Source organism: Lepisma saccharinum, chromosome 7 (genome assembly GCF_977018435.1).
Source record: "Lepisma saccharinum chromosome 7, izLepSacc3.1, whole genome shotgun sequence".
NCBI lineage: Eukaryota > Metazoa > Arthropoda > Insecta > Zygentoma > Lepismatidae > Lepisma > Lepisma saccharinum.
In genome coordinates, this window is record NC_139235.1 from 84,512,354 (window position 1) to 84,526,727 (window position 14,374).

At 38.3% G+C, this 14,374-nt stretch overlaps 1 protein-coding gene across 4 annotated transcripts in view; it reads right to left on the bottom strand.

The window, feature by feature from the left end:
• The window catches only part of LOC145989979 (testis-expressed protein 2), an 89,133-nt gene that overhangs the window by 43,616 nt on the left and 31,143 nt on the right, over window positions 1–14,374 (bottom strand). For all 4 annotated transcript variants that reach the window (XM_083125537.1, XM_083125536.1, XM_083125535.1 and 1 more), the window contains 3 exons: window positions 11,009–12,141; window positions 5,295–5,533; window positions 953–1,261 (listed from right to left, as the gene is read on the bottom strand). In XM_083125537.1, the coding sequence (XP_082981663.1) occupies window positions 953–1,261; window positions 5,295–5,533; window positions 11,009–12,141 (1,681 nt within the window). The remainder of the gene's footprint in view (window positions 1–952; window positions 1,262–5,294; window positions 5,534–11,008; window positions 12,142–14,374) is intronic.

The window sequence follows — 14,374 nt, forward strand, 5'->3', positions numbered from 1 at the left end:
AATACAAAAATACCATGCATTACCTGAATTAAGTCTGCTTGTAATTTCCACCTTAATGTAGTTTTCACTTGTTAATATTAATAACCCGTGGCTCGACAGCCCTTGAAGGGCACAGGCCGATCTCCCGACTGCCAGTCTCTCTCCCACAATCCTACCTCGAGGTGTAGAGATCTTCAACCGGTAAATGGGGTGACGTGGGGTCAGCACATTGAACCCTCAGCTGTTACAAGAGATTTCCCAGACCGGCTTACGCTACTCACTCGTACCTCCCCAATTTCCTCATCATGTGGGTTGCCACCGGTCCTATACACAGGCCGAGAACCCAAAGACTGAACCCAGGCAGACTCCCAATGCCGTCCCACAGTCAGAGTCCTGTGATGGTCCAGGCATCTGATTACCATGTGGGAGACCTGGTTTCGATTCCCAGGGTGGTTGATGTCAAATGGATGGAACAGCTCTTGAGTTCACCCAGCCTCTAAAAACTTGGTACCTAGGTTCAACAGTAGGGTGTAAAAGGTGGCTGGATTATGGTGCTGATCACATCACCTCAACAAATGGCCACAATTGTGAACATGTGAGGCCCTGCATCCACATACAACTTCACAGTATGTTGAAATATGCAGGGGGTAGCGTTAACTTAGTCCTGCACATGAAGGGTTCAGAGTAAAAGTGGCATAACTCCACTTTTCATGAAAATTGAGTTTCATATATAACTTAGAACTGTGAAGTATCAACATTTCAGAACTCATAAGCATCTCCTAAGTTTGTGCTCCAATAGCTAAACATAGAACTAAGCTATCTAAATGTTCCTTTTTCTCAAAACTGTCTTAAATGAAGTTACATCACTTGTGCTCTGATTATTATTAAATAGTAAAATTACATTTTCTAACTTCTCTTAGTCTGCAGCAACATAGTGAAAGTTCTAATTCACATAAAAACCAAGTATCCTTACCAGTCATCCTTTTCTCGGTCTGTGCGAGTCAAGAAATAGAGACATTTCTCCTCAGTGTCCGCCACGTGGTAGTACGACTCATCCTCGCTGACGCTGTCATCTTTCGACATATTGTCGGAACCAATAGATTTATCATCAGAATCAGTACTATGATCTTTAACCATCTTGGAAGAGCTGGACTTAGACTTATCGTCTGATGCAACCCTCTCGTCCATCGACTCCACATCCTCCTCCTTTGGGATGTGCACGCTATTGACCTTGGAGCCTGCTTTCAGAATGATGCATATTGGGTACTTTTTGCTCCACAGCCTGAAAATATAGACAATATGATACACTGCATCACATATTTACCACATTGCCCTTAAATATTTCCATCACACTGTAGCACCATCAGAAGGAATAATTTATTGAAACCTTTATTATTTTTACATTGCTTTTCTGCCTTTTTAGACTATGTACGATAATGAGGATGAAAAAAAAATTATATCAAATTTAAAGACATGCTCAGAAGGAATGCCCATGAGCAGACAAGAGTGATGAATTGTGAGCCGAGCATTCAATGTGTTCAACGAATGAGACAACACACATGGAATCAGAGTTTTCACCTGCCATCTGACTTTTAAAATTTAGTTCTAATTAAATATATTCTTTTAATATTTTGAGTTTGCTTATGGAAATCCCCATTCGTTTTTTTTTAAATAAATAAATAAGGGTACAGTATGTATTTTTTAATGTTTGTGTTTTCTCGGCATCACGTATATAATTAAATCAGAATAATCATTATAATTTTTTCACTGTTGCTAGTCAAATTAAAAAAAAAATCTGCGATGATATGATAAGAGTCGATCATATATTAGAATGTATGGGATAGTTATTCATGTTGCTATCGGTTGAGCCTTTAATTACTTTTAATCCAGTCTTGTATTAAATTAATAAACTAAATGTTTTAAGATCATTATCTTAGATGGATTCATGGCTTTCATTTGACTCCTCCCCCCCAAAAAAAAGCTTCTAAGAGAAAGGGGGCTGCAGTGGCTGTTCGTGAGGTCTGCAAGGGGCAGGGCACATTCAAAATATAGGCTAACCTTAGAACTAATGGAAGTCATACCAGCAGCATTTAATACATATCAAATTAAAAGTAGATAATACTTTAGAAAAGTTTACCTTGTCATTTCAGTTCTTGCACATCAGTTCTACTCTCCTATTTTTGGCTGTATCAAATTCCTCAATCAAAGCATCTTTTCCGTTGAATAAAATGCACGGAAAACAAAAAAGGGATTAGCTACAGGACACCCGCACATCCATTCCCACTTTTCGTAAACATTTTTATTAAATTTTCTGTTGTATGTTGTTTTTATCTCTGAACACTTGATTTATGGAAAGTTGTGGCTAACAATCGGTCTTGGTGATTTAAAATTTGACTTTGCAAGTATCTCACCTGATTCATTTCGTCATATTTTCACTCGCACGGTAACACTTCACTAAGGAACTCGGTAAATAAGACCAATTTATAAAAACTTTTCAAAACACATCGAACCTTCACAAGACTTCCCCGACTCCTTCCCAAGTTCCCTCCCATTCCTTTTGTAAATGGACCCAACCACCATCTAGTGGGAAACAGAAGAACAAAGCCGGAAGTGTTGGGTCTCAGTCATACTGTGACCACTCGCAATGAAAACACCCATAACACCTCCGACCTCTCCCGCACCTCAGAACGTAGGGATGATGTTTAAGCAGTGAGGCAAGTCTGCAACCAGAATGTAACCATTGCTATGTTGCCAAGTTTCGTTCAACCCACTAGAGCCGTCTTAGCTCCGATGAAAACTGCTTGCAGCACAGCAAATACAAGCGTTGCAAACAAGTATAAATTGTTATAATTGTAGTTCTTTTTATATACATAATGGATGAAGTGGCACGTGACCATGTGAACCATGCCTGAGGGGCTGGCATCTGAATTACTTCTAGTTCTTCTTACCCCTGAATGGAATAACTGGAGGTAAAAAAATATGAAAAGTATTGGGAGTCAAGTAATTTAAATATTTCAGAAGTGCAAATAGAACACAGTTTGAGTGTGAGTGTGCCAGTCAATAGGGTGTCTGAATGCCACGTGGAGTCCCATTAGGTTGGCAGATCTAAGGTCATAATTTTTTCCAGCCTTGCCCCTACATAAACTGCCTCTGAGGTTCACCCAGCCTCAAATTAATGGGTACCTAAGGGCAGGGACGGGGAGGTTAATAAATGATTGCAAAACAAGAGGAAAATCAAAACTTCAGTTTCTTAAGCACACACTAGTACTTGTCCCATTTTAGAGTGTGGAATGAACTTTCTCCTCCAGTAGCATCCCTTACTAATCGTAACAACTGCTAAGAAAAAATTACAAAATCTATTCTTAAATTATCAATATATATTGAAGCATTCACGAATAGCAGCTTTCATCATATTACACTACTTCATAAAAACAACTATTCTTATTTATTTTTCTCATTACTTGCCCCCCCCCCCTCCATCTTGCCAATCCTTGACTACATCTTGTCCTTACTTATGTATTAATACATATTTTTTCTTTGTAAAAAATTATCATCTTAATTTGTGTAAATCTTACCTAAAAGACACCAAGCACAATTGTATCTATTCACATGTGTATCCTTTCGTTCAATCTTGTGAACATTGATAAAGAATAGTGACGGCTATTCAGTTGAAGTACGTGCAGTGACTATTCACCATAATTTAGTGTAAACAAAGGTTTTTATTAAATTATCCTTGTGATGTGTATTAGTATTAAAAAAGCACATTTGTACATTGTGGTCTGTTACACAGCAGTCGCCCTTGACAACAGTTTTTGTAGCACGGATCCATCCCCAGTGCAGAGCTCTATCTGGTGAAGTGGTAGCAATGCATACCAAAGTAGTGGTTTTATCTTGGTTGCCATGACAACTGTGATGTCACTGCTTGAGGTGCAAGCTTTGCCATTGCGAGACTGAAGAACTGTCGGCGGTGAAAGCAAGCTCTGCACTTGGCCTTGCAAAGAGTTGAACTGAGTGCACATTGTTACCCATGTCGTTTCCTTTCATGCAGTTTTATGAGAACTATAGTTTTTCTTGTATGTACGCATTGCTTGCATTGTAGAATTATTTTGCATTGTAGAAACCCAAGCACAGGTTTGTCAGCTCACATCATCGAAGAGAAGCATTTGATTAAAAAGCGAAGGGTTTTAAAAAGATTGACGGGAAACAGAGTTGAATGTCTGGGAAGCTTCGTTCATTGTAGAAGAACACTGGAATAAATTAAATAATGAAAATGGTAACATAGATCCAGTATGGAGTTTTCTTTTTCACAAATGGAGTAAGCCACCATCTTTAAAATTTAATGTAACAGAAAACATCAAGAGACTTTGTGAAAACAATGATGACTTTGAATTACCTGATGATATTTGGGATTCATAATTTTAAATAAAAAAATAATGTGATCAAAATTTTTTATCTGAAATAAAAATAAAACAGACTGCTTCTTTTCACAGTTAAGTTGCTATATTACAACAATGTAACATTAACAACATCCATTATATAACGGATTCTTTTGGTTTAAAAAATTGCTAACCATTGTTATAACTGTATCTTTAGTCAAAATGAAAATAAATGTCTGATGAAGGGAGCGTGTGTTCTGTTTTCTTATGCCTGTAATAACCATAATCTACAGGAAAATAATTAAGAGAACTAGGTTTTATGATTTAGTGAGAGTGAGTGTGAGTCAGTGAGAGTGAGAGATAAGAGTGTGTGTGAGTGTTAGAAACCACATTTTCTCATTGGGAAGACAAAGATAAGAATAATGTTTTAGTTTTATACTACCCCATTTTTTTCTACTAGCCCCAACGCCAGAACCACCAGTTGTTGCTGATAAAAAATAATTGAATTGAATAAATCCAAAAAATGGCTAACATCGAAAATATGTGCGGACGTAACTCTACAGCGCCCTATATGTTCTCATGGAATAATGCAATGTGCACAGGAAACTTTACCTTCTAACTTAATACACCCTGATGAGAATGCCACCTCTGGTGCGACAAAAATCCAATGTTTTTTAATCTCCTCTCATCTGTTTGATGGCATTATACGTATCCCACGCTCAATGCAGAACAAATGCGCCTGCGTGGATAGGAATGTCAGGCACTCATGTTTGGTAAACTTCTATATAACCCCACAGAAAGAAAAAATCAAGAGTACTGTTTGGGAATCTAGGACACCAAGCAATGAAACGAGTCCCTCTACAAATGCTGCATTCACGAAATCCCTGTGTCTGTAGCTTAAACTGTCTAAATGGCAGCATACAGAAATGGACGACTCACCTTTTCCGAATTAGTCCTTCTGGAAGGAGCTTAATTTCACAGCCTGAAATATCGTAAGTCCTCACATAGAAGAATCTTGCATTGTGTTTTGGTTCATTCCACATCGCACGTTTCGGTATCTTAGATCTTGTATGATAGAGAAGAAGCAACGTTCCTTCCAAGCACACATACACTGACTGTGTGTGTCGAACGTGGTAAATATCAGGATTATATTCACCAGGATATTCATTGATCCAACCCTGAAACAAATTTAAACAATGATTAATCTTGAATAACACACCGCATGCACGTATGAGTGTATTAGGGAAGGACTTCCGAATTAAAACGCAAATTATCTAAACCCAGCGGGATTCATGGATTCAAATCTGAATATTGAATCCTGACACTCAATCCTAAATTTTACATCCAATAAAGCAAATAAAATAAACTGCCTTTTAAAATATGAAACTTGTAATACAAAATGAAAGAGAAATATGAGGAATATCAAACACGAGTTCTAAGGTTCTTGTGAAGGAATAACATAATGATGCTACATATATGACTATATATATATATATATATATATATATATATATATATATATATATATATATATATATATATATATATATATATATATATATATATATATATATATACATATACAAGAATAGGGTTAGAAATGGTGCCAGAAGGGCGGATAAATACAAATAATGAAGGAGACAGTAAACACTTACCACACGAATAGAAATAATTCAATATTTCGCGATCTGAGTCGCATTTTCAAGAACCGACTAAACCGACTAAATGAGTTCACCACCATTCAAATTCACCTGGTTCCACTCCAAAGACCAAGTGACCTTCCTCGATGTGGACATCCACATTGCAGGAGACCACTTGGAAACATCCATACATATCAAACCAACCAACCACCTCCAGTATCTCCACTACTCCAGCTCACACCCCTACCACACCAAAAAAGCCATCCCATTTTCCCTTGCCCTCAGAGGCCAGCGCCTCAACTCATCCCCCTCATCCCGCCAAAACTACAACCTACGCCTGCACCAAGCCCTAACCAACCGTGGCTACCCCTCCACCCTCATCAATAAACAAATCACTAGAGCTAACTCCCACAACCGCACCAAACAACCCAAAACCAACCCTCCAACTCTGATCACCCAATAACACCCTCACATTATGAAAATCAGACATACCCTCCACTCCCTCCTCCCCATCCTGCACAGTGATCCCGAGACCAGAGACATCTTTCGGGAAAAACCTAGGGTCGTCTTCCGTCGCCCCCCCCAACCTCCAAAACATCTTGGTCCGAAACACCCCCACCCCTTCCCCCAGCCCACAGGTGCAACAAACCCAGATGCAAGACCTGCCCCATACTCATCACCTCCCCCACCCTCCTGATCCCTACAGCGGCAGGTGAGTTCACCCTTCACCCTAAGGGCACCTGCCACTCATCCAACCTAATTTACACCCTCATCTGTCAAATCTGCGGCAACTTCTACCTAGGCAAAACCTCCACCCCCTTGAATCTAAGGATAAATAATCACCGTTCCTCCACCCAAACCTCCGATTTCACAGTTGCCATCCACACCAACAGCCATAACACCACCTTCAATAACTGCTTCCGTGTTGCCATCATCCACCTTTTACCCCCCCCCCCCCCGCTCTGACACATCTTTCCGCAGGCGATGGGAAAGGGCCTATATAGCAGGCATGCATGCCACTATACCCCCCGGACTCAACCTAGCCAACCAGTAACTCTTTCCTCTCCTCCCCGAAACTACCCACCCACCTTACAGTAAACACTGGCTAAAGTATTTCATGTTTCCTTTCAACTGTTTCTGGCAACACTGACCGTAGAGACGCTACGGTCAGTATTCTGTGCCTCTACTCAAAGTGTCGTCGATCTTTTATCTACCTTCTTGAAAATGCGACTCAGATCGCGAAATATTGAATTATTTCTATTCGTGTGGTAAGTGTTTACTGTCTCCTTCATTATTTGTATATATATATATATATATATATATATATATAAATAAGCATTTAGAAACAGTCTTTGTCCTTGCAGTCAGAAGTGGAATAAGTGAGGAAGTAGAAAGGGTAAATGACAGAATAATAAAACTAAAAATGAATGTAAGAGGGAAAGTAATAGAAATAATTCAAGTGTATGCCCGACAAACAGGATGTACAAGGGAGGAGAAAGAAGAATTTGAAAAAGACTTGGAAGAACAGTAGGAAAGGAATGGCAAATTGTGATGGGTGATTTTAATGCACAAGTGGGAAGAGACAGGAAAGGGTATACGGAAGTACTTGGAGCAGATGGATGGGGACAGAGGTATGAGGAGGGAAGGAGGAAACTGGACTTTTGTAAGAGTGACGACTGTTAGTAGGTAATAGCTGGTTAAGAAGAAATATGACAACCATAAGATTAGATACAGTTGGAATAATGAACAGAAGTCTGTAATAGATTATATATTGTTAAACAAGGAAGTAAAGTAATACACAGTGAGAACTTAGACAGTGACCACAGGCTACTAGTAGGAGACGTGAGGAGATGGAAAATAAAAGATAGAAGGGAGGAACAAGAGATAAGGATAAGAGTGTGGAAATTGAAGGATAAAATGATAAAAGAAAAATATCAAGAAATATTGCGAACAAAAGTACCAAGAGATGAACCCAAAGGAGTAGAAACAGAATGGATAAGATTTAAAACAGAATTAGTAGACGCACCGGAAAAGGTATGTGGAAGGACAAGCAAGAAAAGAAAGAAACACCGTGGTAGAATGAAAGAACTAGAGAGGCAGTGAAAAACAAACATGATGCATTTAGAAAATGGTTTAAATGAAAATCACAAAATGCATGAAAAGAGTACATGGAAAAGAAGAAAGAAGCAAGAACAGTAGTAAACGAGGAAAGAAGAAAGTGGATGGGCGAATGAACCAAAGTGCTAGAAGAAGATATGAAGAAGATGTAGATGGGAACTAGAAAGTATTGTATGGATTAGTGAGAGAAAGGAGAAGAGAAAGAGGAGACAGCTGTAAGCTAAGGGATGAAAGGGGAAACGTTGTAGAAGAGGATGAAGAAATAAGGAGTTGAGTTGAGTTGGTGTTTTAAGTCCACTTTATGCACAGTAAGGCTAATTGGGACTGGACCTACAGTTTAAAGTGAAATAAGGAGAATGTGGAGCTATCATTTTGAGAAATTGCTGAACGTGAAAAAAGGAAATGAACATGAAGAAGTGAAGGAAAAAATGAATCTCACATGGAAAGAAGTGGAGGAAGCTCTGAAGAGAATGAAGAGAGTTAGAACACCTGGAATAGATGAAGTGCCAGTGGAAATGATACTAGGAGCAGGAGTGATTGGTGTGCAGTGGCTGTACAGTGTTGAAATCAGTGTGGCAAGAGAAAGAAGTGCCAAGAAATTGAACAAAGAGACTAATAGTTCCCATATTGAAGGAGGAGGACAGAAAGGAATGTAGAAACTACAGAGGAATAACACTTATGTGCCACTCAGCAAAGGTGTATAAGAAAATATTAGAGAAAAGAATAAGGGAAGTAACAGAGCTGAACATGAGAGAGGAATAGTATGGATTTAGAAGAGGCAGATCAACAATAGATCTGATATTCACCATAAGGCAAATACAGGAAGAGTGGTTCAGTATAAGTAATGGACTAAAACAGGGAAGTGCTCTTTCGCCATTGCTCTTCTTAATTACAATGGATGCTATTATTGAAGAGATGGGGAAGAAGATAGGAGAGGAAGAGAAGAAGGTCCTGTTGTTCGCTTATGACTTAGTAATATGGGGAAACAGGGAAGAAGTAGTACAGAGACAGCTTGATAGTTGGAATAAGGAAATCAGAAGAGCAGGAAAGAAATTCAGTGCAGAAAAGAGCGAGGTGCTAATAACAACAAGAAACAGAGCCAGAAATGAACCAAGAATAAAGATTGACACAGAAGAGTTGAGGGTAGTGGAGAGCTTCAAATATCTAGGAACCATAATTGAGAGAAGTGGAAGAATAGATGAGGAGGTAAACAGAAGAGGACAAATGGGTGGTGGACTATATCAAAGCGTTCTCATATGGAACAGGGATGTACCTATGAAATGCAAGAATGTAATATATTAACACATACTATGCGTCAATAATTACGTACGGAGCAGAGACTTGGACAATTACAGAGAGAGATAAAAGTAAGATGCAGGCGGTGGAGATTAATTTTTTAAGGAGTATATTTTGGAAGACTAGAATGGATAGAATAAGGAACACACAGTGGGTGTAGTGAAGCTTCAGGACAGGATAGATTAGGCACAGATGAGATGGTTCAGACACATGAAGAGGGTGGATGCAGAAAGACTACCAGTAAGATCTTACAATGCACAAGGAGTGGGAATAAGGCCAAGGCGGAGACCAAGATGTCGGTGGAAAGAGCAGATAGCGGACAGTGTTAGGAGAAGAGGACAATGTTGGAACAATTGGAACACCGTGGAAAGGGAGGAGTGGTGGAAAACCAGGAAAAAAAAAAGGAGGAGGATTGACTTCTATGCCAACCCAGCCAGAGGCAGGAAACGGCAAAGGATGGTGATGAATTATTATAAAAATTAAAATAATAATAATAAATTAATAATTTTGTGCTAATTGTATAATTATATAATGAAATCATGGAATGAAAATATTATTTTACATGAAATATGTAAATTCACTGCAGTGTCAAAATTAAATGAAAAGTAAACAAAAGATTGATTGATTTGATTCATTTTCTGCAACATTTCGCTATTCGCGAAGCCAAGGAGTGACGATATGATAAAACTGATGAAGGGACACTTGGAAAGAAAAAAAAAAAAAAAAAAAAAAAAAAAAAAAAAAAAAAAAAAAAAAAATCCAGGCTGGGATTTAGACCTCAGATATCACAGGGCAGTAAACAAAAGAGAATTATGATTAGAGAATATTGGATATGATTAAAAAATGCCACTTTGATACACAAATTAATAGTTTCATATTGAACACACACAGTTTTGTACTGAATGTTGCACCAGCAGCACATGGGGAAGTGAAAAGAAACAATAAATTAAGAAACTCTTTTTCATACTCCCATAAATCTTGGTTTTAACCTTCAAAATGTTCTGCTTTTTGGTCTTTACGAAATATACAAATTAAATTTTTATTAACTCTAATAATGTTTATATCATGATTATATAGGTCACCTGTACTTCAGACTAAGGTAGAATAAAAAAAACAAAAACTGAAAAATTCTGGTTGTATGCCCTGCGTATATTGCATGCCCCAGGCCCCATCCCATCTAGGGCTGACTGACCAGCATGATGGAACTTGGTTCACCAATGAAAAGTCTCTTTGCAGACCATGGCTCTCATAAGCACTGTTATGACATGGAATTTAGTATTTAATTTTATACACTAATTTGATGTTACCAGTTTATACAGGGTGGCCCAAAAGTAGGCATACAGTCTGAAAAGAAAAAGAGAAATGAACATACAAACAACAACAAGTTATGGTAGTACTACGACTGTGTACTTTCAAATTACCAGCCATCATTCATAGTATCAAGATATCTGAAAAAGATATGAACTTACAAACAACAATGCCAGGCCGACAGTCGTATATACTGTATAATTACTTTTGGGCCACCCTGTATAACCAATTATGCAAAAATTACTATAATGACAATTGAAATATCTTGTGCGCAAGAAACAAAACACTTACCTCAAACCTGTTCGACGGTTGATGCTCTTTGGCAGCAGGCACTGTTAAAATAGGGAGGCTGCTGTAGTCAGGAATGGAAAATGACTGTTTTAGTTCACCAGGATAACACAACCATTGCCAAATAGAAAACACAACCGCAGATATCATCACACCCACTATTAGACCTGAGAGAAACGCTGGCATCGGTATCACACTGTACGCTAACACTATAATGCTAAAATATGCCACGTAATAGTTCATAAAAATCAACTTTAGAACACCGAACACACCAATACGTTGATTGCACAAGTGAGGTTCGAAACACACATGCTTGCCACGGTTGGGAACACCAATAAGAGACGGGGGTTCGGAGGTACCAAACAGTGTTTCTTCCTTCACTTCGATTCCGGACTCCACCTCTTCGTCGATTGCATCAAAGTCCTCCAAAGATCCTTCCTTGCAGGCGCACAACGACGACATGCTCACCGAAGGGGATTTACTCAAGCCGCTACGAATGTGTCTCTGTCGTAATTCGATAAGTTTTGGCCGGATTTTGTTTCGTAGCGATATGTCCTTAATATGTCCAAATTTCTTTTTAGGTGCGGCATCTTCCTGCAGCGCAATGTCCCCTTCATCTTTTAACTTTTCCTCGGCGTCAACGTCACCCTGGTTCTTTTCGACTGGCACATCACAGTTTCCCGAAGGCGTCACAGATTCTACACGCACGTCCTGGCTTTGAGCATCCATTTCATTCTTCGTCCCTTCGCCTCCTTCCAGCAGCTCCACTTCTTTCAAGCTCAACGACTGAACGCAATCCTCGGATTCGCTCACATTCAAACTGTCCTTGCTGATGCTACCACTCATTTTATCTTGCTCCGATCCTTTACCTGCCGACTTCTTATCGGTTTTGATTTCACTGAATTTTTCCTCAACCGTCTTTGTTATCTTGCCCTTCAACTCGCTTATCAAGCTCCAAGCATCGATAGTATTGTCGAGGCTAGCATTTCCACTGTCGAGGCTTGTGGACCGTTTGCCAAACTTCTGAATGTACTCCTTCATTGGCGAAGGATCTCGTGAGGGAGTTGCATTCTGTGGAGTGGTTGAGCTGCTAGGGGTGGAAGCTTGGGATGCAGAGCTCGGATCATCTAACATATCTACAAAAGAACAATTAAAGAAACATTACCAAAGACACAAATTAATTTGCACAGCATTTAACTTTCCGTTACAGATACTAATAATAAATAAAATAAAAAAGTGTGTGATATAACTTGACGTTTCTCAAAAGTATTGTTGAGATTGTCATTTCATGTTGATCAGATTATATCTTATGCTGAATTCAAGTACATAAATTATTGGGGGGGCTCATAAAATAAAAGCCTGTTTTAGTTTTCAATTGCCATATCTGCCACTACATTGTCACAGGACAAAGTCAACATTAAACTAAATACCAACATAATATTGCAAGATTCAGAGCTGGAGCACATACAGAATTGTCTTCAACTGTTTTAAAAGTTTAATTTTTAAAAAAAATTCTCTTACTATAAATCACTGAAATGTGCTCAATAACTTGTGATAACTCTGTATTTAATGGGGATGGGATCAATTACTAAGTGACTGTGATAAGCTGAGGTAAAAGTTTATTGCGAGTTTACTTGTACTTCATGCCAGTTTATGCTTCTTTTATTTAACCCCTTCCCTGTGTAATTTTCTGACAAATTGCTTTCCCGCTGTGTGTATTTTTTTTTTCTGAGTTTGCGTAGTAATATTTTTTAGTAGCTACTGCTTCAGCACAATTCATGCGAGTATCATGGTTCATAGGTTTTTCTCTTCAGAATAGAACAGGCTTTCAAATGGTACCACAAACATGTGTACATCAAGTATAAGGAAAGGGAAATCGGGGATAATTCAGGAAATTCCCCTCCGAAAAATCCCTTTTGGTAACTTTGGGGCTCTCTCGACTGGCCCTGGATATAGGTACCAAATTATAATCTACCTTGAAAAATACTATGGCCTAGAAGTAATGTGTCTGCCAAGTTTAATTGCAATATCTTCAATAGGTATGAGGGAAAACATATTTCGCAATCCTGTTTGACAATACTATTAAATACCAGCGGCACCGATTCGGTTCCAAAACCGAGGGGGGTGGGGGCAAGGTGCCAAAACTGGGGGGAGGGCAAAGACAGTATATTTCCCTTTGTACATAATATTTAGCATAGTGAGGGGGTAAAAGCGTCAAAATGTTGGGGGGCAACTGCCCCCCCCCCCTAATCGCCGCACTTTGTCAGCATAACACAAAAACAGTTTACTTTCCTCTCAACTTCTTCTTCTTTGTCGGCACTGAAAATCGTGACTAAATAAAGGTCGTTGTTTCTTCAATAGCAAAACATATGTTTCACCATCAAAATACGTATTATTCCGTTCAACACAGAATAAGCTATAGTGACCAAGGGCGTAATATTACGCCGAACACAGGGAAGAGGTTAACAACGTTTATTTTATTGGAATAGAATATTGAGTAATTTACAAAATATATGCAGTATTTTTTTGCACTCTCATACTTACATTTTTAAAATACCTTTAATGACATACAGTGGAACCCCGATTTTACATTTTCCTTTATTATGCATTCAATCTTGATGGTTTCAACAAAGAAAAATGTTATAAAATTTTCATAGATTTTAAATTTTCCTGCATTTTAATTTTTTTCAGGTTAGTCTCTTGAAAATCATAAAATCGAGGTATTTACCATTTTTCTATTTCATTTGTTTGAACAGTTAAAATACACTCAATTTTGCACAATACCTATTATGAAACTATTGTCAAAGGTCAACACATAGAGTTCGTGCACAATCTACTAGCTCAATAGAAATTAGGGATGGGACCGATTAATCGGTACTCTATCGCTATCAGCCGATATAGGCATATCGGTGTATCGGTTTATCCGTAAAATTACAGATTATTTTACCGATCCGATATATCAATAAATATCTTATAATTTAGTGCAAAATTCTGCCATTTTGTTGTAATTTTTATGGATAATCTCCATGCCCTACTTTCTGAAAAAGTAAATGTCTAAATATTCAACTTCTTTTGCATTGGAATCAGCTCGAAACACACATTTATTACGGAGATCAATGAAAATTTCAGGGTCTTCAAGGACCATTCCTAATTTTATATCGGATCGGTAGAATATCGGTTATCGGTATCGGTAAATTTTATATCGGTACTTTATCCGTATCAGCCAAAATTTCATATTGGGCCATTCGTAATAGAAATATATGAACAATTCCACAGGGAACAGACTTTAGAAGCAGTTCCATTTATATTTTATTTCTTTGTATATGATTCACAAAACACATAATGAAAAAATATAACTCAGGAAATCGG